The sequence below is a fragment of the Rhamphochromis sp. 'chilingali' genome (assembly GCF_963969265.1).
Source record: "Rhamphochromis sp. 'chilingali' genome assembly, chromosome: 19".
Lineage (NCBI taxonomy): Eukaryota > Metazoa > Chordata > Actinopteri > Cichliformes > Cichlidae > Rhamphochromis > Rhamphochromis sp. 'chilingali'.
Window position 1 is genome coordinate 14946705 of NC_137946.1, and position 25621 is coordinate 14972325.

General features: G+C 40.7%; 1 protein-coding gene across 5 annotated transcripts in view; it reads left to right on the forward strand.

The window, feature by feature from the left end:
- Positions 1–25621, forward strand: part of nrg2a (neuregulin 2a) — a 76514-nt gene that overhangs the window by 9871 nt on the left and 41022 nt on the right. The window contains exon 1 of one of the 5 annotated variants that reach the window (XM_080866821.1): positions 16976–16996. The exons of 3 other annotated variants lie outside the window; for them this stretch is intronic. Coding sequence is in view for 1 of the 2 variants with exons in the window: in XM_080866819.1 (XP_080722945.1) it covers positions 17253–17343 (91 nt within the window). In the remaining variant the exon portion in view is untranslated. Of the gene's footprint in view, positions 1–16975; positions 16997–17091; positions 17344–25621 lie in introns of those variants that run through there. One more of the 5 variants, XM_080866819.1, reaches the window with a different exon arrangement.

The following is a 25621-nucleotide window of genomic DNA, read 5'->3' on the forward strand; positions in this document are numbered from 1 at the left end:
AGAATAAAAAGGGCAACCTTGCCTCCACATAACCCAGATTTGTGTGTTCTGATAAAATGATCCAGGTTCAGTCTAAATACTTAATTTATTCTTCAACTTTATTAGATCTCATGGCATACCTCAGAGGAAAACATCCACGTCCATGTTATCAGCTATTCAGTTAAACAGCTCATTCACCCTGGAAGACACCATTATTTTTTATAAACCTCCCTGTAAAACACTAGCACTGGATTTAATGTACAGTGTCAGCACCAAAGGACATTTTAAAGGATGGTTGAACCTTTAATTATACTTTACAGTGGGGCAAAAAAGTATTTAGTCAGCCACCGATTGTGCAAGTTCCCCCACCTAAAATGATGACAGAGGTCAGTAATTTGCACCAGAGGTACACTTCAACTGTGAGAGACAGAATGTGAAAAAAAAATCCATGAATCCACATGGTAGGATTTGTAAAGAATTTATTCGTAAATCAGGGTGGAAAATAAGTATTTGGTCAATAACAAAAATACAACTCAATACTTTGTAACATAACCTTTGTTGGCAATAACAGAGGTCAAACGTTTACTATAGGTCTTTACCAGGTTTGCACACACAGTAGCTGGTATTTTGGCCCATTCCTCCATGCAGATCTTCTCGAGAGCAGTGATGTTTTGGGGCTGTCGCCGAGCAACACGGACTTTCAACTCCCGCCACAGATTTTCTATGGGGTTGAGGTCTGGAGACTGGCTAGGCCACTCCAGGACTTTCAAATGCTTCTTACGGAGCCACTCCTTTGTTGCCCGGGCGGTGTGTTTTGGATCATTGTCATGTTGGAAGACCCAGCCTCGTTTCATCTTCAAAGTTCTCACTGATGGAAGGAGGTTTTGGCTCAAAATCTCACGATACATGGCCCCATTCATTCTGTCCTTAACACGGATCAGTCGTCCTGTCCCCTTGGCAGAAAAACAGCCCCATAACATGATGTTTCCACCCCCATGCTTCACAGTAGGTATGGTGTTCTTGGGATGCAACTCAGTATTCTTCGTCCTCCAAACACGACAAGTTGAGTTTATACCAAAAAGTTCTACTTTGGTTTCATCTGACCACATGACATTCTCCCAATCCTCTGCTGTATCATCCATGTGCTCTCTGGCAAACTTCAGACGGGCCTGGACATGCACTGGCTTCAGCAGCGGAACACGTCTGGCACTGCGGGATTTGATTCCCTGCCGTTGTAGTGTGTTACTGATGGTGACCTTTGTTACTTTGGTCCCAGCTCTCTGCAGGTCATTCACCAGGTCCCCCCGTGTGGTTCTGGGATCTTTGCTCACCATTCTCATGATCATTTTGACCCCACGGGATGAGATCTTGCGTGGAGCCCCAGATCGAGGGAGATTATCAGTGGTCTTGTATGCCTTCCATTTTCTGATGATTGCTCCCACAGTTGATTTTTTCACACCAAGCTGCTTGCCTATTGTAGATTCACTCTTCCCAGTCTGGTGCAGGTCTACAATACTTTTCCTGGTGTCCTTCGAAAGCTCTTTGGTCTTGGCCATGGCGGAGTTTGGAGTCTGACTGTTTGAGGCTGTGGACAGGTGTCTTTTATACAGATGATGAGTTCAAACAGGTGCCATTCATACAGGTAACGAGTGGGGGACAGAAAAGCTTCTTACAGAAGATGTTACAGGTCTGTGAGAGCCAGAGATTTTCCTTGTTTGAGGTGACCAAATACTTATTTTCCACCCTGATTTACGAATAAATTCTTTACAAATCCTACCATGTGAATTCATGGATTTTTTTTTTCACATTCTGTCTCTCACAGTTGAAGTGTACCTCTGGTGCAAATTACTGACCTCTGTCATCATTTTAAGTGGGGGAACTTGCACAATCGGTGGCTGACTAAATACTTTTTTGCCCCACTGTATCAGTGAGGCATTGTAACATGGCATGGAAGCCTCCTGCACCTGATGCATTGCTTTTTGATACGAAGAACCTTCCACTAATATGCCCCATTTCCTTCTCTTTACCTGTTTTACGGTACAGCAGAATCTCATGGGCCTTGACGTCTCAGACACTACAGTGTAGTGCTGGACTGTGACTATGTAGTGGACCGAGCTGGGCTTTTAGATTAGCTTACAGCCCCCCAACCACTGCCAACATTTATAGAAGTCAAACCTATTTATTCTTTAACACATTTAAAAACGACAAGGGATAACCGAAGTGCTGTACAACTAAAAGCAGTATAACCGAGCTGGGAAGACAAACAATAACTCAGTCACATTTAGGTGTTTTAATCTGCTTCTACCAGAAGCATCTGATTAGCTGACTTTAAAGACATATCAGGAATATCCATAGTTAAAAGTTCAAAAATGTAAAAGGATTCTAATCTGTTTAAAACCATTTATTTAAAAAAAACAATCAATAAAATCTTAAAATCAATTCTGTAACCGGGCATCAGTGTAAAGAAGCCAAAAACAGGGGAAATATGGTCTCATTTACGTGTGCCTGACAGCAGTCGAGCTGCTGCATTCGTTGTAGACAACAAAGCAGAGCCTGGCTGATTACGAAATAAAGGCTATTGCAATAATCAAGCCCGGATGAAATGAAGGCATGAATTACTTTCTCAAAGTCAGCAGATGGGAGAACGTTCTTAATCTTCGCGAGGGCTCTCATCTGGAAGAAATTGGTTTTAACAACAGAATTTATTTCTTTATTAAATGACGCTGCCATCAAAGATCCCCTCCAGTTTTGTTTTGTTTTGTTTTTGTTTTTGCAAAGGGCCAAGGTCACCTTTAAATGAAGAATGTGAGTCACCAAGCGCCCCCCCCCCCCTTTTTTTTTTTTGTTCATTCAGGTTCAAAAAGTAAGCACGTCATCTTGACCACACTATTGTAAATCTTTCCTTCAAGCTTCCCATTTCCATTTAATCACCTTAAGCAATGGCGTCATTAACAGATTAAATATTATTGTCTGTGGCATTATTGGAGACTCCTTCAACCCAAACAGGGAATCAAACAATCCTCACTCCATCCATCTTTACAACCGCTTATCCGATTCAGGGTCAGTTCAAGGCACCCTAACGCAGGGCTAATATATGATTCCTATTATATTTTTGTATGGTAGTCTTTACTGTGTTTTTCTGTGATTTTCAGTCACTACTTTCTTGTTTCCTATTGTACAAGTACTGTAGTACTGCAGTGGTAGTGGAGAGCACAATGTTTGACTATGTCCACTAAATAGTCACAGTGTTCAGTGCACTATTTATTAGACTAAAAGCTGGGCCTACAGCTAAAATTTTTAGCAAAGGTTAAGCAGTGTATCTCAACCTCACTGTTCTCTCACTAAATCTTTTGTTAAAGCTTCCCATTAATGTTTAATCACCTTAAGTGATGGCGTCATAAACAGATTAATTATTACTGTCTTTGGCATTTATTGAGAATGCGTATCCCACCCCACCAGAGAAACAAATGGAATAAAAGCCATGGATCTCTTCAGTACCAGATGCTGAGCAGTTTCTTAGCTGAAAATAATGCAGTGTAGACTAATCATCCAACCTTGTAAAATAATTTTGCTAATAATGCACATAGCACGATTTGAACAGCATTCCTTGAGCATCCAGACAGCCAGCCATTCTCTTAACTGTTTATTCTTTTCAGGGTCATTTCGGGACAGTCTACCACAGGACTGATATGTTATTTCTATTGTATATTTGTGTGACGGTGACTTTCAGTCCTTACTTTCATTTACAGTTTCTCCTCATGTGTCCTGTTTCACTGTATGTGTCTTTTCTCTGTCTGTGTGTTTTGGAACTGGGAAGATGTGCTTAGTTTCTTTAAACGACGACAACACAATGAAAATCTGCTCGAAACCTTTTTTTTTTATATTGTTGGGATGTGTCAGTTCATTCATAAACAGATGTCCTCAAGCTCTTAGAGCCACATAAAAGGATCTGCATTTAAAAAAATATATATCTACTGACTACATCGTCAGTAATAAACCTGACAAGTTAAAAATTTGTAGGTTGGTATTTGTTTGTGATTTGTGTAAATTAAGACTATGCATTAGAAAAAATTAAGTAGGTCAATATTTATAAAACGGCCAGTGGCTTATTCTTTGGACTACCTTGAGAGATGGTATAAGAGGGGAACTTTTATAAGCATAGGGAAACTGTAAATGGCTTTAGGTGTTATCATATTTTACCAGTTTTATAAATTCAGTTATTTTTGCTGAATACCTAAAATTGCTGGCCAGAAGTTTGGTAACAAAATGTGTATATAACACTTGCTAGGGACATTTTAGATAAATAAAAGAAGAAATCAAAGAACATCTGGCACTAAAGAGAACATTAGTCTAACACAAATGTTGGAAATATTGTAGTTCTTAGACTTTGGCCTCTGTAACTACAGTTTACACCCTGCAAGTGGACTTTTTAGCAGTTAGAGTTTTTCAACCCACTGAAGAATGTTGACTTCACCACAATGAGGCAGTATATGATCAGGATCAGGACGAGGAAGTGGGAGAAACACCAAAAAGTTGAAAGGGATGAGTCCGTTGGGAATGTCCCAGCAGTTGTTAGGCTCCTTGCCTCTACAGCTGGAGCAGTGTCAGCAGCGCTCAAATGGCCACAATCGCCGCACAGTCCGCAAGATATCAACAGCACAACAACTGTGAAACTCACAGCCATTTGGATTTTACTTTGATGACAAAGGCAATCTGTTTTTCCTGTCCACCCCTGAATGCCCTGGGGTGGACATTCCTAAAATACAAAGAATCGACTCTTTCAAATACTACAGTATTACTACAGGTATACTTCAGAGCTAGCACTGAATAACATAAGGCATGTACTGAAATTTAAAAAGAAAAAGAAAAATACTATAGATGAATGACTAAGAAAAAAACACAAAATTGCCAATGAAATGGAAAAACACACATATACCTGGTTTGCAGCGCATGTTTCCACACCATAGACCCCTATTTAGTGTGTTTACGTTGGCCTGATCATTATGACTTGTATCCTCCTGCTTTGTGAAGGCAGTTCAAGTTTACTCAGCCTTTTGAATTATTCAGTAATTTGCAGCTATCTTGGGCTGCAATACGCTTCCTTCACAGGCTGCAGCTAGTGCACGTATTTAAATATTTAAAACTTGGTTTTTTTTTCTTTATATTGTGCACGCCATGAAAGGCTGTCACCAAAAATAACCTCTTAAACTCCTTTGGTATTATCATTAAATAAGAAATCAGTAAATAAAAAGAGACACGATCCTATTTTTAAACGTGAAGTCTAAATATGAGACATATACAGTTCTGTGGGTTACCACCCCTTGTTTCTCTCAGAAAATGTGAAATAGTTGCAGAATTTATTGAAACATATGCAAACGCACACAGAAATGCAGCATATAAGGCAAAACAGAATTTCTAACAAGCCTGAATGTGAGTATTTGACCACATTTATTCTTCAACACAGCCTGCACCCCTTAGGGAAGTTTCCTTGTAGTTCCTTTATGTAGTCTTCAGGACTAGTTCTCCAGGCTTCTTGAAGGACATGCAAAGCTCTTCATTGGATGTTATCTGGTTTGGAGTTTTCTTCTGTTCACTGTCAAGATGATCCTGCACTGCTTCAAAAATGCTGAAATCCTGGATCTGGGGGGCCAATCCATGACTGATATGAGTTTTTACTGAACTGGCACTGTGTTTTGGCTCCAAACCATGATGGAGCCTCTACCATGTTTTATAGATGGCTGTAGATACTCACTGTTTTAGCTCCCTCCTGACCTCCTCAGTACATATTGATGATTTGAAACACAAATTTCAAATATGGATTAACACCTCTTGCCAGATTTTTGGTCCAGTTGTGTAATTTGGCATACATCAGCCATTTCTCCTTGAGACTGTTTCTTCGACAGCTACCCTTCCACTGAGACCATTTCTAATGAGACATCATTGAACAGTAGATGGATCAGCTGAAGGGACCGATGCGTCTCTCAGGTCCTGTGTCCTTCTTTCCTAAGCACGTTACATTCAGACACTCGTCATCTGTTGTGTATCATTTTTTAGGCCTCCCACTTCTTCTTTTGTTCTCTACTTTGCTCAAATCTTGTAAGGACACGCACGTTTTCAGCTAATAGCTCTTTGGGAATCACTTTGTTAGTGCAAAAATCCAGTTTTATGCCTGTTAAAACTGCGTTATTTTTGGATTGTTTCATAGATTAAAGTAAAGAAATGAGAACAAATTATGTGTTTTTGAAACAGGCTGTTAGTAACAAAGTGCCTAACTTGTCTCTTACGTGTCAACACAACACTGGTTCATCCCTTGAGTTATGTGCCTTTTGCATGCTTGAATGAGTCACAGGTCCGTGTTAAGTGGCTTAACAAACAATAAACATTCCTCTGAAAATGGTCAGGTACAAGGACTGGACTGAAAATGAGTGAAAAAGCAGCCAATGTACAAAGAAAAACTTTGAAAGACCTTCAGAATTATTGCTCAAGACCACTTTTAAAGACAAATAAGAAAGTCTGGCTCCTTGGAAGTTAAATATAGAGAAATGACAAATGAGCAAAGACTTTTGCACATGCATAAATGTAAAACAAACATGATTTTTTTTTTAAACTTACGCTGTATTTCAGTATGAAAAAGATTAGACTGCAGACTAGTCTTTTTGTTTGGAGCAAAGAACAACAGAACATTAGAAGTTAATTATTCATTGACACTAAAAAAAAAACAATGTGGCCCATCTGTATTAATGGCATAGAGTGTAGATCAATGTTGGAAATCTGCACTGCATACAGTTTATCCATCATTCCAACTAAATTGGGGGAAATAATTCTGGGCTATTAACTTTGTTATATACAGATTTTGCATTCTTTACATCGATCAACAGGTTAATCACATCACATATTAATTAATATCACTTTGGATTAATACATGTGAACGGCATAACTCACAAACTACTCAGGTAACCTCCTTTTTTTTTTTTTGATCGGAAGCCTCGTGAAGCTTCTTGGTTTGCCCCAATACTAAACTGGTTACTCTTTTCCCTGCGTCTGATACTTGTTGTTTCTGCAGCCCGACAGAGCACTAGATTCACTTTTGGTTGATAATTCTTATGAACAGAATAATTGCTTAAAGCTGGAGGCCTGTGGTCATGATTGTGCTCACACAAATTACTCTTGAGATCAACACTGTTTTGGCATGTTGCAGAAGTAGTCTACTATTGCTCAGTCCACAGAGGGAGGGCATAGCTGGCAGGCACACATTTCGCTTGTCGATCTTCGTAGCTGCAGGCGTATCATGGAAGAAAACACATTCCATAAACATTCCATAAACTGGTTTATAGGTGAGAATAGAGCTCCTCAATCACAAGGTATAAAAGGTTTGTGTAAACAGCTTAACGTCTTCGGCGGCATCTTTAGCTTTGGCTCTAGCTTCGGTTACTGTAGAGCACCACACAAGTTTTTAAGTATACATACGTGCGCACTGTGTTTGTAATGTCAGTGACACTGTGGTGGAGAACGGGAGTTAACACAGTCTTACTTAATCCCTAAAATAAAACACAAACACTATAATCAAAACACAAATGCAACTCTCGCTCTTTCATTGGAAATTATGACTCGATGTAGCCAAAGCCGTGTAGCTTGTTTTGGCTGGAAAAGGAGAGGAACAGTATCAACTGACAGTGTAAAATGTCAAGAAAGTGCCAAGTCTTTGGAAGAATTATAGTACAGCTTATTATTGCTTCTTATTATTGGGCAACAGTAAGAAGCAGGTTGCATTAACGAGTGGCAAACATGACTTCATTTGTGATTTGTGTAATTTAGTATTCACAGCCTTAATTTGACTTATTGCAGCAGCATTTTTTTAACCTACTCATCAGTTAACCATTTGTAGCTCTGGGCGATTCTTCATTACACTATCACCTCAACAAATTGTCCGGTAGCTTCACAGGAAACAACGTGGCAATAAAGAACAGTACGGATGATAACCTTTCACTGAGGCTCTCTCTCTCTCTTTGGCCTTCAATTACTATAGGCCCCGGGCTACTGCTTCACTCTCATCAAGCATCAGTTTCTTGTAGTCTGCTGGTTTTATCAGTAGATTCGGGCAGGTTTTATTTAGTCACTACTTGATGACAGACGTACCAGCGTTTTGTACTTCTTTTTAGGTCATGTCACGGTAGTAAAATTTGTTCAGTCACTGGGAACAGAGTGTTGCTTAGAACGTGGAGCACATAACTCTCAGAGTAGTTTAGTTGTTTTGTTAATTTGGATATCTCACATTTCAGTCCACCTTCTTAAAAGGTACATACAGAAATAGTTCATCCTTTCCTCATCTGAATCTGAACACTTTTTTGTTTTGTTTTTATGGGGAATGCATGCAGATCGAGGAAAAAAGAAATTCCCAGCTCGATGTTGTTGCTTGCCGGTGCTTGTGCGTGTTATCCTTTTGGATAATTGGCTGAATTTCTCTAAATACATATGCTATAATTCTGAGTCTGCAAGCATATGCATGCTTTCCTACGTCAGCTGGTTGTAGAATGGCTAGCTTCAAACCTTGCCTGCATTTGCGCCGTGATTCAAGCGTGAACACTGACATGCAGCCTCTGTAAGATTTAATAGACTGAAATAAACATTTGTCCGAAAACTGTGTAATATGACAGCCAATTATGCATTTTAGCAAAGAAAGCTGATGGTGTCCATGACAGGAACTTCAACCAAAAATAAACAAACAAAATGATAGGGAACAAAAGGACCATGGGAAGGGCAACGGTGTTTGTGTGCAGCGTGCCGAAGTGTTGAAAAGAGGGGCTGCTGGCACTCCTGCTGGGCGCCTCCCGGTGTGTTTAAGGGACGTGTCCGGCCATGTTCACCCCCCACACACAGTACATATCCTGAGAGAAGGTTTGTTTCCTCAGGTATGTTGTAGGTGTGGATTGATGTGTGTCTTAACATGAAATAACTTTACACAGAATGGAATGGCTTGTTAGCGGTGTTTGGAAGTGGACCAAGATAAAATCCTGTCTCCCTCAACAGGGGTCTCCGACCTTGGGACAGATGTTTACTTTACAACAAAACTAACGAAAATATGCATCATTTGCAGATTGGAGATAAATTGCCTAATTCTGTGTTCTGTGACTGAACGTAATACCGAGGAGGAGCTGATAGAAGATTATGACGCTGCTGACTCGACCAGCAATAACATGTCGACGACTCAACCATTGTATTCCTCAGTATTTACAATATATATATACGGATATTTCATTCATCACACCATACGATGACTAGATACTTGACGCCCATGCACAAAGCAGTCCTTGTGTGCCGTCCGAGAACTGGTCTACAAACTGTGACGCCATCAAGTTGTAAACTGTGGACATTTTCCAGTGGAATGATTTGGGAAGTATGACGTAGGATAGTAACCCCACCCCCCGCCCCAACCCCCAAGGTTTTTCAGAAAATTTAGGCAATCATTAAAAATTTCTGAAATTCTAAAAAGGTAAAAAGCAAGCATGTCTGTTTGTGATTACTCCTGCGTGTGTGATGCATGCCAGGGCGTGTGTTTTTGTCGTTGGCTGTTCCTCTGTCCTTTAGCCTTGCTTTCTTCTGACCTTCCACCAGTGCTCCTGCTCATTATTGTGTTGCTCTAATCTGGAGGGGACAGGACTGGGTGCAGAAGTGTATTTATCTTCCTGCACAAATAGGACCTCTTTCCGTCTGGTCGTTGCTCAGCTTGTTGTTGAAAGATAGCGAGCAGCGTAGAGCAAGCTTCAGTGTGTGTGTGTGTGTGCAGAAGGAAACTGAGATGTGTCCCAGCTGGCCCACAGACCAGCACACTACCATCACCTCGCTGCAGCAAATGTAGACAAAAGAGGAAATATCTCCCTTGTGATACTGATACCCCTTAACTCTGAGGGTGTTTTACCCTAAATGAGAACGCAGCATTCCTCACAGTGGTCTGTTGTACTTGTAAAAGCCAGTAAGATCAGTGTTACAGAAAGTCCCTGCAGTGTGAGCCCCGTAGCCTCGTTTCTGCTTTTTCCCCATCACATCTGTTGGGATGTGTACTTTTACTACACATTGTCTAGGCATGTTTCTTTTCCTTCCCTTGTTGTCTTCATGACATTAGGCTTAGAAGCGAGGAGTTATCATACTGCAAATGGCCATGGGCCAGGAAACCACTGTAGGCAAGCCAGCAATACAAAACAACATAAAACGTACCTTGAAAAATATCCCAGTAGATGACTTCTCTGTTTGCCCTGTTAAAACTGTGAAAGGTCATTCTGGTTAAAATACTGGGTAATTATTTGACCTTAGTTTTGCACTGCAGTCAGTGAAACTCTGACCCTGTCTCCAGTGTCTTAGCATTTCATTTTTATCCATCTAAACCTGGTATAGCATGATATTATTATTATTACTTGGCTTTTTGAGCAATAGTAAATACTCTTGGCTGAAATTCAACTATTAGAATTTAAGCTAAAGCTTTGGTACCGCACCTCCATCACTAAGCTGGTGGTGGCTCGCCTTGAGCTTGAGCTTTAGCTAGCTTTGACCTCCTTCTTAGTGCCGGGGTTGTCAGTCGCTGCTGTGCTCGGCATTGGATTTAACTGCTTGTAGAGAGTTAGAGAGAGGGTTTTTTTTCCTGTGTGTGTGTTTGTGTGTGTGTGTGTGTGTGTGTGTGCCTTTGCAGTCATCTTGTCGCTTCGAGATGACCCAACCACAGCCTTGGCTTCCTGTCAGCTACATCTGGCTTGCCAGAGCTCAGTGTGAGGCACCATCAGCTGGGCCAGCTCTCTTGCCCACTTATCAAATTCACTCAATTTGAGACCACCTTGGTTTGGGCTCATGCCGCCAAAGCATGATCTAAGCTTACACATGCGTAGTGGCCTGTTTTCCAGGAAAAGCCTAGATTGGTGAAAAACAAACAAAGAGATAAGACAGAGTCTCGATAAGCCCAAGCTCAGCCACGAGGCAAAAAACAGAATCGCAAATGACTTGACCAAGGAGCTGCATTCAGTGTGTGTGAAACACTTCACAGTGTCCTCATTGTGACATGTTTGTGCTTCTCTAAAAGCACATTCTGGAGATAAAGAAAAGTGCAGAGCACAAAAGGAATTTGATTTGATGTGAAGAATGCAAAGCAGAGAACGGATGAGCGTATGTTTTTCAAGGGGGGGTGCTGATAAGAAAACAACCTTCCCGTGTTTTCCCATGTGTACATTTATGTTTCGGTTTTAAACCATGTATGAAAACGTCATTGGTGGATTCACTTAAAAAAAAGTTCAGATATGTTTACACATGATTTATTTAAATCCGCAATGTAAATGTTTGTCAGTCATGGAAATTTGGGGGTATTGGTGTTATTATTGTGTGGTTATAGAAACAGATATAACAGGTATACTATTAATAGCTCTATATGTATTTCATAATTCTATGTAAGATGGGGAATTTTTGTTGTTGTTGTCAGTTTAAGAGCTAAAATGTACGCAATGGAAAAACCCCACTATCTTGTGATTCAGATGTGGCAAATTAAAGGTCCGTTTTAGTAAACTACATGCAAGTGGTTTGTATTTACTACACTACGAGTGGAAAAAGGTCAATTTGAAATGCATCAGTGGCCCACGTGCATCTTTTATTTACATGCGGATGCACCTGTGTGTTTGCATGCGTATGCGTACGAGCGTGTTTGAGGGGGTCTGTTTGTATTTGAGTGTGACAGTGTATACTTTGTCAGCCTGAGGACACTTAGATTGAGTGTGTGTTGTTCTCTCTGGCGAGAGTGCACATATGTGTTTGCGTGAAGACCTCGTTCTATGTGGGTGTGTGTTTGATAAACTGTGAGAGCATGTGGGAGACTGTTTGTCTATTCATCTGGGTGAGAGCAGGAGAGATAGAGCAGAATGAGGAGGTGGAAGAGCAGATCTGCTTCCAGCCTCTATCTTCAAGTCAATCTGCTCCGTCACACAAACCTCTTTATGTCTCCTTTGGCAGAAGGGAGGGAGACGGGCAGAGAGAAAGAGAGCGCGAGACAGACAAAGAGACTCAGAAAATAAATATGTTTAAATGGTGGATGAATACAAGAGGAGGAGAGAAGGAGAGAGATTCAATCAGGCAACCTTAAGAAGATAGAGCGGATTTTTTTGTTTAAGAGGATCAAAGTCATACTCAGCTACTCAGACAGCATCTGTCATTTAAAATGTTTGTTCTATTTTAATCTCAGCAATGAGCTATTCTTATCCAGCTGAAAGGATATGGCTAGCGAACGTGAAATTCAATGAATTTAATATTTATTTTCATCATCAGGGAGCAGAAAATTGTTTTACAGAGTTTGTCAGTTTAGCCCCACTGGAAGTCGAGAGGCAATTGACATCCTGTAGAGCTTTCTGTACAGTTTCCTGCACACACACGCAACACATTCAATGCACGCACAATTTTTGTCTCTCTCTTGCTCTCAAGCACACATAACCCCACACTTCATCACATTACCATGAGCAAGGCCAAAAAAAAAAAGGAATCAGCTTTCAGTTGTGAAACAAAGGAAAAGCACACACAACAGTACATCTGTGTGAGTAGGTGTTTGTCTGCCTGCAGTACAGGCATTAAGAGCAAAACGTAACATAAATCAAAATCTGCTTAATGGTAGGTCTGACGCTAATGTATGGCTGCCATTCTCTCTCCTCTTCCGTTCTGGCAGCCGTCCAGATTAGGAAGACAGTCGGTTAGAGTTGGGAGGCACAGAGATCAAATCTGGTGGCAGGGTTGGACTGTTATTGCAGTATCATGCCCCACCGGCTGATGAGTTGCTGTGCTCGTCTCTTGTTCCTCTCAGCCGCAATCAAACCTGTCACAGTGTGAGTCAGCGTGGCCGTAAGTGGGGAAGATGCCTCTTGCCATTAAATCAATCAGTTATCAGACACACCAGTCACATTTTGTCCACTGTGGAGCCACATCTAAAGCTGTGAGAGGTGTTGGTGATGTCACGTGTCTGTCAGAGCGAGCTAGTGAAGGATGGAGACTGGTACAGAGCGGGAGAACTGAACAAACTGGGAGGCTAAAGAGCTGAAATCTCATTTTCTCAGTGGCCTTGAGAGTGGAGCATGCTCAGTGCTGATGTTTGTCATCTCTCCCTCTCTGAGATGCTACTGCAGTGCTTCCCAGCAGGCTTGGCACAGGCTTACTCATGGACATCTCTCTTATAGAGCGATACAGTGGCCAGGCTGCAGCTGCTCGGAAGATGCTTCCCTCTGCGTTTCTTTTTTTTCTCGGTGTTGCTCCGTCCCCCCACGCCCTCTTATCTTACCTGTCTTTCAGTTCAGCCTCCCTCACTCTTCCTCCCATTGTATTTCTCGCACATTATCTCCTACTTTCTCACTAGCATCCTCTCTGCTTTCGCTCTCCCGGTCTCTCATCCTCTCTCCGCCCCTCCACATCCCTCTCTCACATACTCTAGTTGCTACCTTTAAGACTGCGGTTGCCATGGTGACAGCTATGTGCTGCAGAAACGTCAAAGAGCTGAATCCACACAGGATCACTTCCTTGTTTTAACACTTGTGTTCTTTGCTGTCGTTTCCCTCTGGTTTCTGGCAGCTCCCCTTAAATAACAGACGGACACGCTTGATTTGAATGCATCCAACCATTTTGCCATGCTGTAAATGAGGCAGCAGAAGCAACTTGTGGCTTCTTTTCTGTGATCCCGATCCCAGCTGTTGCTGAGCACACTCATTAGTAACACTCAGATTTGGAATCTCCGTTGACCTTGGCGCAGCTGACCTTGAGAAACCAGCCCCTTTCTGGGAACTCCAGATGTCACCGACATTGATTTGTGTCACGTCTCCACTCCACTCAGCAGCTCGCAAGGTGACATTAATCGATGGCGTCTCGACCCTCCTCGGCTGTTGCTGGCCACACGTTGTCCGCTTGTGCAGGCATTTGTAGCACATGCACATGAGCAAACAGCAGCTGTCAAATTCATGCAGACAAATCTGGGTTTGCTGCAAACTCTTTGGTTACTACCACACAGCATGTCTTTATTTCAGGCACAATGTGTTTTTTATTCCAGCAGCACAGCTCAGCGTGTGGTCAGCTGAGGAACAGATGCCTTGTTAAAAAGGTGAATGCAGCAGGTGGGGCTGTTTTCTGTCATCTGTTGAAAGGGACATTAGTTTCACTCACAAATTCCCTCTTTCATGCTTTTTTTTTTTTAACCCTGTCTTCCCTTCTCTTCCTCCATTACTGCTGTTTTTTTCCCATGCTTTCTATTTATTCTAGCTCTTTTTTACTTCTGCTTCTCGTAGAAGGTTTGGTCCTCTTTCTTCTCCCCCTTGCCTTTGCCTCACCTCTGTCAATCAAAAATATAGATGTTTGTTAAAAGCAGGCACTTTACCTTGCTTTAAGTCCTGAGTATACACTTTGCTGGAAAAAAATAGCTGACAGATGTAAACAGTAAAACCTAATGGCTGTTTAAAGCCATTATGTCTAAAGAGATAAACTCTTGTGCTTATGAAAGGGCTTTTTTAAGGAGTATCAGAATGATGATGTGCAGGTATGTTGCTGTTAGGAGGCTGGAGCTCAGCTCCATCATGCAGGGAAGCTATCTTCCCTTTTCTGGGAGAAGCAATGAAGGGGTTAGGAGACAACCAGAGATGGGATCTATGAAGCATTTATGGGTAGGGCATATATCTATGGAGGATCTATGTATGAAGTTACAGAGGTTGGCTCCTTTTTTCTTTGATTTCTTAAAGTTTTGCCACTCCCACACTGGTCTATTGTGTCTCTCCACCTACAGACCCTAATCCAAGGACAGCCCACGGCTGCTGAAAAACAGCAGATGCTTCAGAGTAGTGTAGAAAAAAAGAAAAGAAAAAAGAAGAGATCTACATGTTCATGATCTACATGTTCATGACCATATTTGAGTTTGGGTGTGTAAAATGTGAGTTTATTTCAGACTTCCATTGTACTCCACAAGGTCATATACAAAACGCTAGACCTTGTTCAGAGCTTAGGTTCTTAAAAACCTAATTTCCTCACAGTGTGTTGTCTACTACAAGTCCGCCTCCCCTCACTTTCATGTGCATGCTCATGCAGTTCTTGCATATTTTATGTAACCGTCCCAATGGGAGACACTTGTGGCAAGCAGGCGATTGTAAAGCTCATTCGTTTGCATCCACACTCTACGCTGCAGATTTTAGCACGCGTTAAAAGAAATGTTTACAGAACCTAAAGGTACATGTTGCTGTTCAAGATCAACATCACACAAATGCCCCTATAGCTAAATACAGTACACCCTCATAGGTGATGTCATCCTGTGTCATTTACATCTCGTGGCTCCGTTTGAATAGATTTTGAGATCTTAGAAGAGCATGATGAGCGATGCCCTGAGAGACTAATCTTCTCCCAAATCTGCATGAAGTCATCCTAAAAGGCACGCTTTTCTTTTTTTTTTGTTCCGACGTCACAAATCCTCGCGTACATGACAGATGCATGAATCGCAATCCCATCCCACCCACACTCAAGCAGTACTTTGAGCAAGTCTCATCTTGTAGGATAGAGGCGGAGGAAGTGCGTTTTGAGACTGCGGGGCAGCGGGGGGGATAAAGGTGGTAAAGGGGCAGTTTTCTGTGATACTGCATCCCCTTAACAGTACACAGCTTCAACTGCTGATTTGTTATGTCACTGAGAACAAGAGAGGGAAAGCAGAAAGAGCCAGTTGTTTTTGAACTAGAAAAATCTCCACCTTGAACCTTACTGGCATGTCAAACACTGGCCTTGAATCGACCCCTCCAGGTTCCTTGCCCACAGCTTATGCCACTGAGTGAGCTGACCTGTTAAGACATGACCCTTCGGCTGCCCCTTTCAATCCCTGCTGCTGCCGCCTACTCCCAAGCGGCGTCAGGAATCCTCTGAGGGCTTGACTGAGATGGTCTCACATGTGACTCATCTACAGATTTCTTTTTTAAAACATGAGTTTCATTGAGTCATTGTGCTCTTGTTTCGAAGGCACATTTTTCTTTTTTTTTCTTTTTTTTACATAGTCACATCTTGAGCTATGTCAACTAAAGATAACAGATTAACTGATGTTGTAGTTATGTTCGCTTTAAATGCTGTTTCACACAAATATAAAGAGAAAAAATATCCTTTTTATATTAGAGTCAGGCAGGACGGTGATTGCCTATTTAATATTTAAGTTTCTGCCACTTTTGGAGCCACACATGTACCTCTACTGACTTTCAACTTTCTCCATTTTCCTAAATTCCTCTAAATTATGAATCCCTAAATTCTTTGAATACACAGAATGCAACAGAGGCATGAAAAACTGAAATGCACATTCAACTTTCAGAGATAAGGAAATATCAGACATTTTATTTTGACGTTCTAGCATTTTTGTGGTGACGCACTTTGTGATATTTTATCTTGAAAGGCGCTGTGCGAATAAAATTTTACTTTTACTGTAAAAGCTGGCATTCTAATACTTATTGCTGTGTGGACATTGATGACACCGGGCTAACAGCGGCAGTGAAAGGCAGAAAGACATCCGGAGACAAGCTCAAACTTGCCTGTAATACTTAGAGGTGCTAACAGACAGAGAGAGGAGAGGAAGGGGAGCAGACCGGCAGAGCCGATTTCTGTGTAGTTCTGCAAGAAGCAGTCTGTCGCCGATTGGGATCTGACATTTTGGCACCTCGCGCACACACCGCTCTCTTACACGCATCCACTGAATCTGTTTTCAACAAATGTTTAACAGATGTGAAGTGTTTTGGGACCCCAAACATCAACCTGGTAAGGGGCAAGTCTCCGCCTGAATTATGTGGCTGAGGTCAGCAGTGCAAAGTGGACAGCTTAACTTGTCTCACTTCACTTTCTGCACGCTTCATTACAAATGAGAGGATGCTGCTGGGACAGGAGAAACAGAGCCATGGAGCTTGAATGGGCTGACTTCAGATTTTCACGTGTACTCACTCGATTTCTCACTTTGTCCTCAGCTTTGGCTTCTGGGCCTGGAAGACGCTGTACTTATCTGATAGATCCAGTAAGACAACAGTTGATTGCCTTAAAGCAATGGGAAATGCTTTCTTTGCCTCCCCCACCTTTTTTCTTCCCTCCTCCTTCTACAGTATTGCCCCTTCCTGCTCCTCTCTCTCCCTCCTCTCTCCTCTTATTGGAGCCAGTTTATATAGGAGGAGAAACGCTCTAACAGGCTCAGAGTCTGGTGGTGCCCACTTACCACACGTTCCCAAAAAGGACTACCTGGTTTTTTTCCTAAGGATTTACTAACATCTGACAGCATGACAGAGAACGGAAAGAGGAAAGATAAAAAAGGGAGAAAGAGGGTGGGTAAGAAAGGACAAAAGGAGACAGAAGGTGATCCCACTAAAGGTAAAATTAAATGGCAGATGATTTCTGTGTAACGTGTGTTCCGCTTTGTGTGTGTGTGAGACAGAGAGAGAGAGTGACAAAGAGAAAGATTTGGAGAACGGGAACAAGTGAGATTAAGTTTGTGTTCTGCAGCTTTATTACAAAAGTGTGGGAAAGTAAGTATTCCCTCGGCTTGTCAAAGCTTGCTGCTAGGTTGTCACATGGAAAAGACTTCTCAGGTGGTCAGCTTGAAAGAGAAACATCTGGTTTTGGCAGCACTTCGGGATTGCATGGAAGTCAAATGAAAGGACTTGTGTACAGAATAAGCTTTCAATTAATCCCTGCACCTCACACGACCAAAGTGTCGTTTTATTAAAAGGTCTCTGAAAACTGGTGACTGGCTACAACACGCTTGTGTTAGGTCACAGTTCTGTTGCTGTATCACAGTGCTTTATACTTTTAAAAGCAGTGCGTGTAGCTGTAAATCATGTTTCATTACACAGTCTTTAACGGGGTTAATAATTTAAGGGTTTAGCCGTGTTTTCAGTGCTCATCAGAATTTTAGTCCGTGGTGAGTCATTCAGTGTGAAAGTGTCTCCGTATTTTTGCTCGAAGCCACTTATGAAATTTGAATAAAATGGAAGCTGTTTGTCTTTCAGAGTCACTAAGGTGGCGACGTGCTTGCTCAGTAGAGGATCCTACAAGCTGCAGCATGTCACTGTAGGTTGACCTCAGGTCATGGGGAAGCACAATCCCTATTTTAGTGGCATCCAAAAACAAAACTTTGTTTTTTACTATAGCCACAATGTGTCGTCTTCCGTTTGATCAGATACTCTATTTTAGGCTCGGTCTCTTCATCTTTATAGTCATTTTGATGCCACTGATCTCAGTTCTGTCAGCTTCCAACAGATAACCATCAAGACTAGTCATATGATTTCCAAAAAAACCCCAACAACCCCAAAACAGTGTGTTTACACCACTTAATTCTTTAAATTGCACTCCTTTCATCCTAAATATGCTATCGTAGCTATTTTTTGTCCTATTTACTTTATATAATCGTTCTATTACACATGCAGATCTGATCATATAAATAATTCCCAGTCGTCATTCCAAGTGTGATTATGATCTATAAACATGTCAGGTAAACAGCTCCCCAAACGAAAGGGGACTTGGAATACTTGCAGATTATCTGTGTGTGTGTGTGTGTGAGAGAATTTGCCGCACAGCTGCTGTGCACACAGAAAACAGCTGCATGTAATGTGTATCTTCTAGTTTATTTTTTCTGCTTGTCACAAAATGAATGGAAACAAACTGTGTTTGCCTGTTGTGGTATTTTGCACAAAGCATTTAATGTTACTGTAAATGTCTTTTTGTAGCTGTCACGTGTTGATACATGTCTTATGTCCGTTTTGTATGAGTCCCCCAGAGCACAATCATTTGATCTTTGAATCATCATTTTCTTGGTAAAAACTTGATTCATCTGTGTGAGGTGACGCGTTCACCTGTTTTAAAACTGAGCTTTCAAAGTAGGTCAAATGAATACATTCACGTGGGTGACGATTACTGTATACATACTAAAGGTACTAGCACAACATCAGACGTGTTTTATGAGCCTTGGCTCCAAAATGAAAAACACACTCCTTTCTGTTGTACTTGGAGAGAATCAGCTTCTATAAATTTCCTCAGTCTGATCTGATTCCTTATGAAATTTTGCCAGCATTTAATAACCATTTTATTATCAGACCTGTATGTTGTCATCTATTCTACTTTATTTGTCTTTGTTTTGTTCAAAACAGAGTACAGTATACAGATATTCCAGCTTGCTAACTTACAGCGCACTTGCAGCATACTTGTAATGTAACGCTAAGACTGCCTTGTAGATTACCTATCTGCTGCCTATACACTCACTGGAATATGGTCACGTATTGCTGGATAACGGCTGGTCTTGGTGTGACTGTCCTCAATCAATCACAGACATTACAGGGTTAAAAAAATAAGACAGAATTCTCCCGGGTTCCTCAGCTTCCCTGAAAATGAAATTTTACATTTTATTTTAAGCATATCATCTCACAGTAGGTACTTGTCATCTATAATTACTTTTTTCAGCAATTGGACTAGAAAATATTTCAGTGTTGATTTTAGGGAATACTCCTGCTACAGTGTTACATGATGACTTCCTTTCACATCTCTGCCTTTGAGGGCTACGTTTATTGTGTCTGTAAGTTGACACTCTTTGGAGAAAATTGCACAAGTTTTCTAATGAGGCAGGTCTAGGGTGGGAAAGGCAGAACTTCTACAGGTCCCGACAAAGACATTTCTGCTAAAGCGTTGGTCCTCGCTGGCAAGTAAGACACCAGAGCAAGGGGAAAACTGGAAAAGTATTTTATTTTTCACAGACTTCCTCCTACTTCTAATACCAAGACAGAACAAGGCATGCTCTTTTTTTTCTTTTTCTTTTTTTTGGCTTGCGTACCTAGTGAGCGTGGTAATAATTAGTTATGGAAGTGAAGAGCTTATTCCTTCCTTTTGTGCCAAGTGTTTTTTGCCATGTGCTAACACCCACCACACCTTTAAATTGAAGAATTCCAGAGTTTACATCAAGTAATCTAATTTATGGCAACCAATAGTCAGAGGAGTTAATGGTGAAAGATCAGACAGCCTCAACTTCTGATTCAGGTGTGATCTTGCTTCTTACAGCTCTTACTCAATATATTTATTTTAATGTGCTATTACAAGCTCCTGCTGGAAACAGGAAAAGGATTGAGAAAATAAGTAAGACGACATTGATTCTAGATGATAGAATACAATAAATCCTCAATAACTGTGCCTGTGTTTATGTTAGGTTCGCTGCCATTCTGCAAACGTCTTATGGAAAAGTTGTCTGAAAGAAAATACCTTAAAAATAACTTATGATAAAGTTTAAGTTTGTGGGATATCAGAACTGTCTTCCCATAAAAGTAGACCTCTGCATCCCATCTTTCTGTCCCTCTCTGTCTTTACAATGTTTGTTCACCAATCTCAGTGGCTGGGGTTAGGAGACCAGCAGCTGTAGTAATGGCTGTAGTCAAATCCCTACAGCCATTTGAAAGTGTATTACACATCTAGCAGAAACAGAGTATCATGGGCATCCTGCTGGAATCTCTTTCCAGCTGCTGCCCTTGTTTGATCTACCAACACACGAGAAGCTTTTCTTTCTTCTGTCTTGCTTTCATTTTATTGCTGTTTGGGTTTCGTCAGTTACCCCCCAGACCGTTTTTCCCCCTTTTTAAAAAAAACAAAACAAAACAAAATTCCTCACCCTTTCAGGTAACGCTATAGATAGAGACTCAAGAACCAAAAATACCCAGCTTGGTTTAAACCGTCGAATGGAGGGCCGGAAGTAGTCGAAAGCTTCGTGGAGCCATGTAGGGAGGTGTTGATGCGAGCATCCCTTTCGCATTCATTCCCATATCGATGTAAAAATACTTCTTGGTAGAATAAACAAATGTCTTATTTAAATTTGTTATGCCATGTCATATTTAAATTACACAGAAGGCGGCAGCTTCTGGGAATCAAATACCAAGGAATTCTGATTTGTGTAAAGCATTTGCATGGCGCTTATCGTGGCACAGTTGGGGCATTGAACATAACAGTAACGACTATGGTTATATTAATGGAAACTTCCTGAACATAAATGTCACTTACAGCTAAATAAGCACAGGGTAAGGCCCTAACATGGAATTATAATTTTGTTTATTTATTTTTTTCAAATTTATATGCTAATAGTGTAGTGGTTTACACATGACAAGCGGAAGATTCCCAGGATCCCAGGAGGAAACACTATTGCCTTTGGGACTCTGTCAGGAAGGGCACCTGGGGTAAAACCTTTGCCAAGTCACACTTGCGTCACTACCCACTGTAGCTTTTGTGACGTTAGCTTACAAAAGAATGATAAATAAACTACTTTACTACTCTTTAATTAGCGGTAACTGAAATGTATAAAACCTCAGCAGTACAAAACAACTAAACAACAATTAATGCAATAATCAATAAAACATTAATGCAAAATGTCCCAGTGGCAGGTGGGTCACACATTGGCTTTAACATTTTGCGCATGACTAGGTAGCATTAGCAATTTCTGGCTGACAGCCTCTGTGGTTTGTTTTTTGAATAAATTTTAACAACATACATCAGTTTTTTCTTATTAGATTAGGGATGCCCAATGGGATATCCTGGTTTTTAAGGTGGGCTGTGGCACTCTTAACCATTCAAGACCTGAACCATAATGAAGCGATGATCCTGGACCGTGCTATAGACATGATAGAAGAAATTTTAGTTTTTTTATATACACATATATTTTAATGTTGCAAACAAAATTCTATAGTACTTGGACTCTGAAACAAACATGGTTTTGCAAGCACTGCACTGGCAAGCATGGAGGAAACATTGTGAAACATGGACTGGTAAAAGTTTACCTTTTGTGTGTTCAACAAACTGTAAATAGAAGCCAGTTCTGCTGCTTGTAAGCAAATCTAAATGGAAGAACCTCTTTTGGTCCCAAGTGAACCAGTGCGATAATCCAAAATACAGATGGGGTGAGATAAGACCTTTTGAATTCACAATTGCATCTTCAATGTTTAGTCTATTTTTGTGCCCTGCTTTGGAGTCTTGATGACTACTGACTGACTACTATATTTAACTCAAGTGTCAGCATTGAATTCATAGGAAAATTACTAGAAAGGAGAAGTGATTAAACCCAGGATTCATTTACTCAAAAGAGTTTTGAATTGCAGTCATTATCACTTCTGTCAAACGTTCATCATTCAGAACAGTAGTCACAATTAAAATCTGACATGCAGTGTTGGTAAGAGAGAGGTCACATATAAACAATGTCCCAGATAATTATTTGGTGAAAGTGCACTAGATGTGCTGGGAGGCTGTTGAAATGATCTCTTTGAACAGATGTTGAGTTACAGTGACTAGTGTGAGGTGCTTGAAGACCATTCCCACATGCAAAACCCATTTCTCTGGCTGTCTCACCATGTAATTTGTCTTTTGACAACGTGCAGTGAAGTGACATAACACCAGAGTAATCAGGGATACTTTGTCTAGAAAGGAAAACACAAAGGCATGCCTCAGATTCCTTGTCTAAGCTCCTGGAAGTAAAACAGAATCGTTCACTCAATAAGAGCACTGTATTGTTAATTCATCAAGTAACTTTGTTTCTGAACAACTCTCTGGGCTGAGGTTTCCAACTGTTACCCAAGACATGAGCCGTTGACACACCGGATAGGCTTCTATTCTCAAATTGGGTTTTTATAGTCCATATCTGCAGCTGCCCCTGTGCTTCAAATTGAGAAAATCAGGCTGTTGTTGAGGCGAGGGTTTATCATTACTCCCTGAAACTTTTTCCACTGCTGTAATGGAAAATGAGACAACTGCTTGTCCCCAAGAAATTATTTTATTTTCAAGGATAACGAATCTTTATTATCCTGTTGGAAAACATTAATTGCACTTGGTAAAATGAACATGCTTTCTAAAAAAAATGTATGTTGGGCTTTACTTTGTTGCACAGCCTGCACAATAATGTCCATTAAACTGTTGATTGAATAGTGCTTTTTTTCCATGTGTCGTTCCAGAACTGAGCTACTACATCACAAAGTACATGGATTTTAAATCCTTCTTTGTGCTAATGTATACATGGTTTAAAGTTACCATTAAATGTATATCAAAGATTCCTTGCGTCTTCATTAGCACGGTATACTGGAGTACTCCCTCTCACACATCTGGCTTATTGTTTGATGAAAAGTGCAGCTCTGTTTTCCTGGAAGTTTTCCAGTCAAGGACGAAACTTGTTTAATTTGCTTGGCAAGGACAGGCCTGTGTCCAGACAAAGCACTAAACATTCTATACGTTTCAGCCTCATTCTCGCTCCGCGCTATGACTGACAAGGCTGTCCCCAGGCAATGTGCTGGGTCTGGCAGAGTTGAGTGTGTAGGGAAATCATGCACAGTATTTTCATTTATGTAGAATTGGGACCCATGTAAATTCTGTAAGCTTTGTATGTCACTAAATAGAAAAGTAGAGAATAATATCCTAATTAAATTGAAATAAAAGTCCTTGAGAGTGTCTGAGTAAGCTGCTTATTAAACATGACACATGTGTACTCTATTTTACTGTATTCAACAATGCAGTTACAGCACAGCTGATTCATTTTTGGTAATTTTCCATTAGCTCTGCAATGTGAAGAGTACCAGGAGCCTACATTGTGAAGTCTTATCTCCATTGAGTTTCCAGTCCTGTGTAATATATTAGATTTAATAAATAAATGCTTAATGAAGTACATCTGGAGCATCAGGAGTCTTGCACTCACTATATGGTCTTGCTGCAGGCTGTCGATAAACCAGCCCCACTAGCAGAGTTGATTTTGAATGGTAATATACAATATGTGAAGCCTATATAACGTTATGACTCTCTGCAAAGCCACATTTATGTCTTACTGCATAAATAAGGTTTTATTGTCCCAAACCACTGTCGCGCCAAGTGCTTCCTCAAAGGGGATCTTTGGGTTTTCTCTATAATACCGTAAGGTCTTTACTTTACAGTGTTAAGTGCCCTGAGATGACTGTGGTTGTGAGATGGAGTTATGTGAATATAACTGTACTGAACTGGATGAAATTGAACTGAACTGAACCGAATGTGTCAAGCAGTTGCAGCGCACAAATCCATATTGAGACCGTAAGCTCATTAAAGTTAGTACGTGCCACCTTACAGTGGCACATCTGCGACTCTCCACTGTGTAGGAGTCTTTTCCAGCAGGATGTTGTTCACAGATAAAAGTTCCTTGTTTTTCTCCAGTAATTTTAGTATCAAATGCCAGCTATTGAACTAAAAATACCAGCTTTTCCATTGATCTCTGTTGGTTGGGATCTATTTTAAATCTGACATTTTTCTCTCTTTGATCCCTGAAAAAAGCAGTGTGTGCAACACAAGCACAATTTTCTAATTATAGTATTCACTATTGTAGAGTAATCGTGGTTTTTACATTCTTTTATGTTTAAAACTGGTTTCTGAGGCCTAACTCGAGCTATCTAACAATAACCTTCAGCAATTAAGATTACTTCACTAAATATCAGAAATGTTTTTGGCAAAACGTGAGTAACAATGGTTACTCAAAAAAGTAATTTATTATACACTGCTTGTTACTTTTCTCAAACGCAGTTAAATTCAGTAAGTTAATTACTCACCAATTACTCAGTAATTTGTCAAACTACTTATTAGATTACTTTCACATTACTCTGTTAAATGAGTTGAAAAGCATAGTCTCATAATGACCAGGTAACTTATAAACCTGAGGATATAGTCCCACAGACCAACACACATCTCTATACTAATGAGGACCAACACAGGATCTTTCATTTTAGCATTTATATATGAACATGAAGTAAAGATATAGCTAGCCAAAAGAGACCTTAATGCGGTTGCCACAGTGACTCTACTGTAGGAACATTTACAGGTAGAAATGGAGGCTACAATGCTCAAAATATGAGCAACAAGTTCAGGGTCTGGCTGCTGGGCTGGAGTCGGCATACACTCTTTGCTAGCTTTGCATTAGCATGCTATCTGTGCAGATGCTTGCAAGTTGTGTTATGTAAGTATAATGCAGCTATTTCTGTCCTGGGGGCGGTTTTCAGTATTTCAGCATTCTTGTCCTTTCGTGCAAAAAAAATAAAAAAATGTCCGTATCTTTACTCCTTAAAAGTTGTACACCTCCTGCAGGCAAACTGAATTTAGCTGATTGTATCAGGAGTGCAGGGGAAGAAAAAGGGACGTTTGTATTTGTTGTTGTTGTTGTTGTTGTTGGGGTTTTTTAACTGCCAGGTGAACAGATAACTGAAAAACCTTTTGAAGTGCAAGTATAATAATTAATTATAAAGTAATAACTGTATAATAATTATTATTGTAAGTAATAATTATGTAATAATATAAATAGTGTAATTATAAATAATAATTATAATGCGTTAGTGTTCTTAGCAAAATTCTATTTACAAGAATGAATGATTTGTCTACATCATACTTTTGCTTCAGCTGAGGAATCATTTCATGTCCGTTACTGAGAGATCCATGACTGGGACCATGAGCACTGACCTCCGGCTCCTGTCAGGAGAATTAGCGCCAAGTGGCCCGGGAGATCGAGCACAGGTCTGTGTCAGGATGTAGAGTGGAGGACACACTGTCAGTTGTAGGACACACTGACAAGCTTGGCTGCAACAGAGTTCCTAAATGTCACATCTGCTTGGCTTACATGGCACCGGAAAGT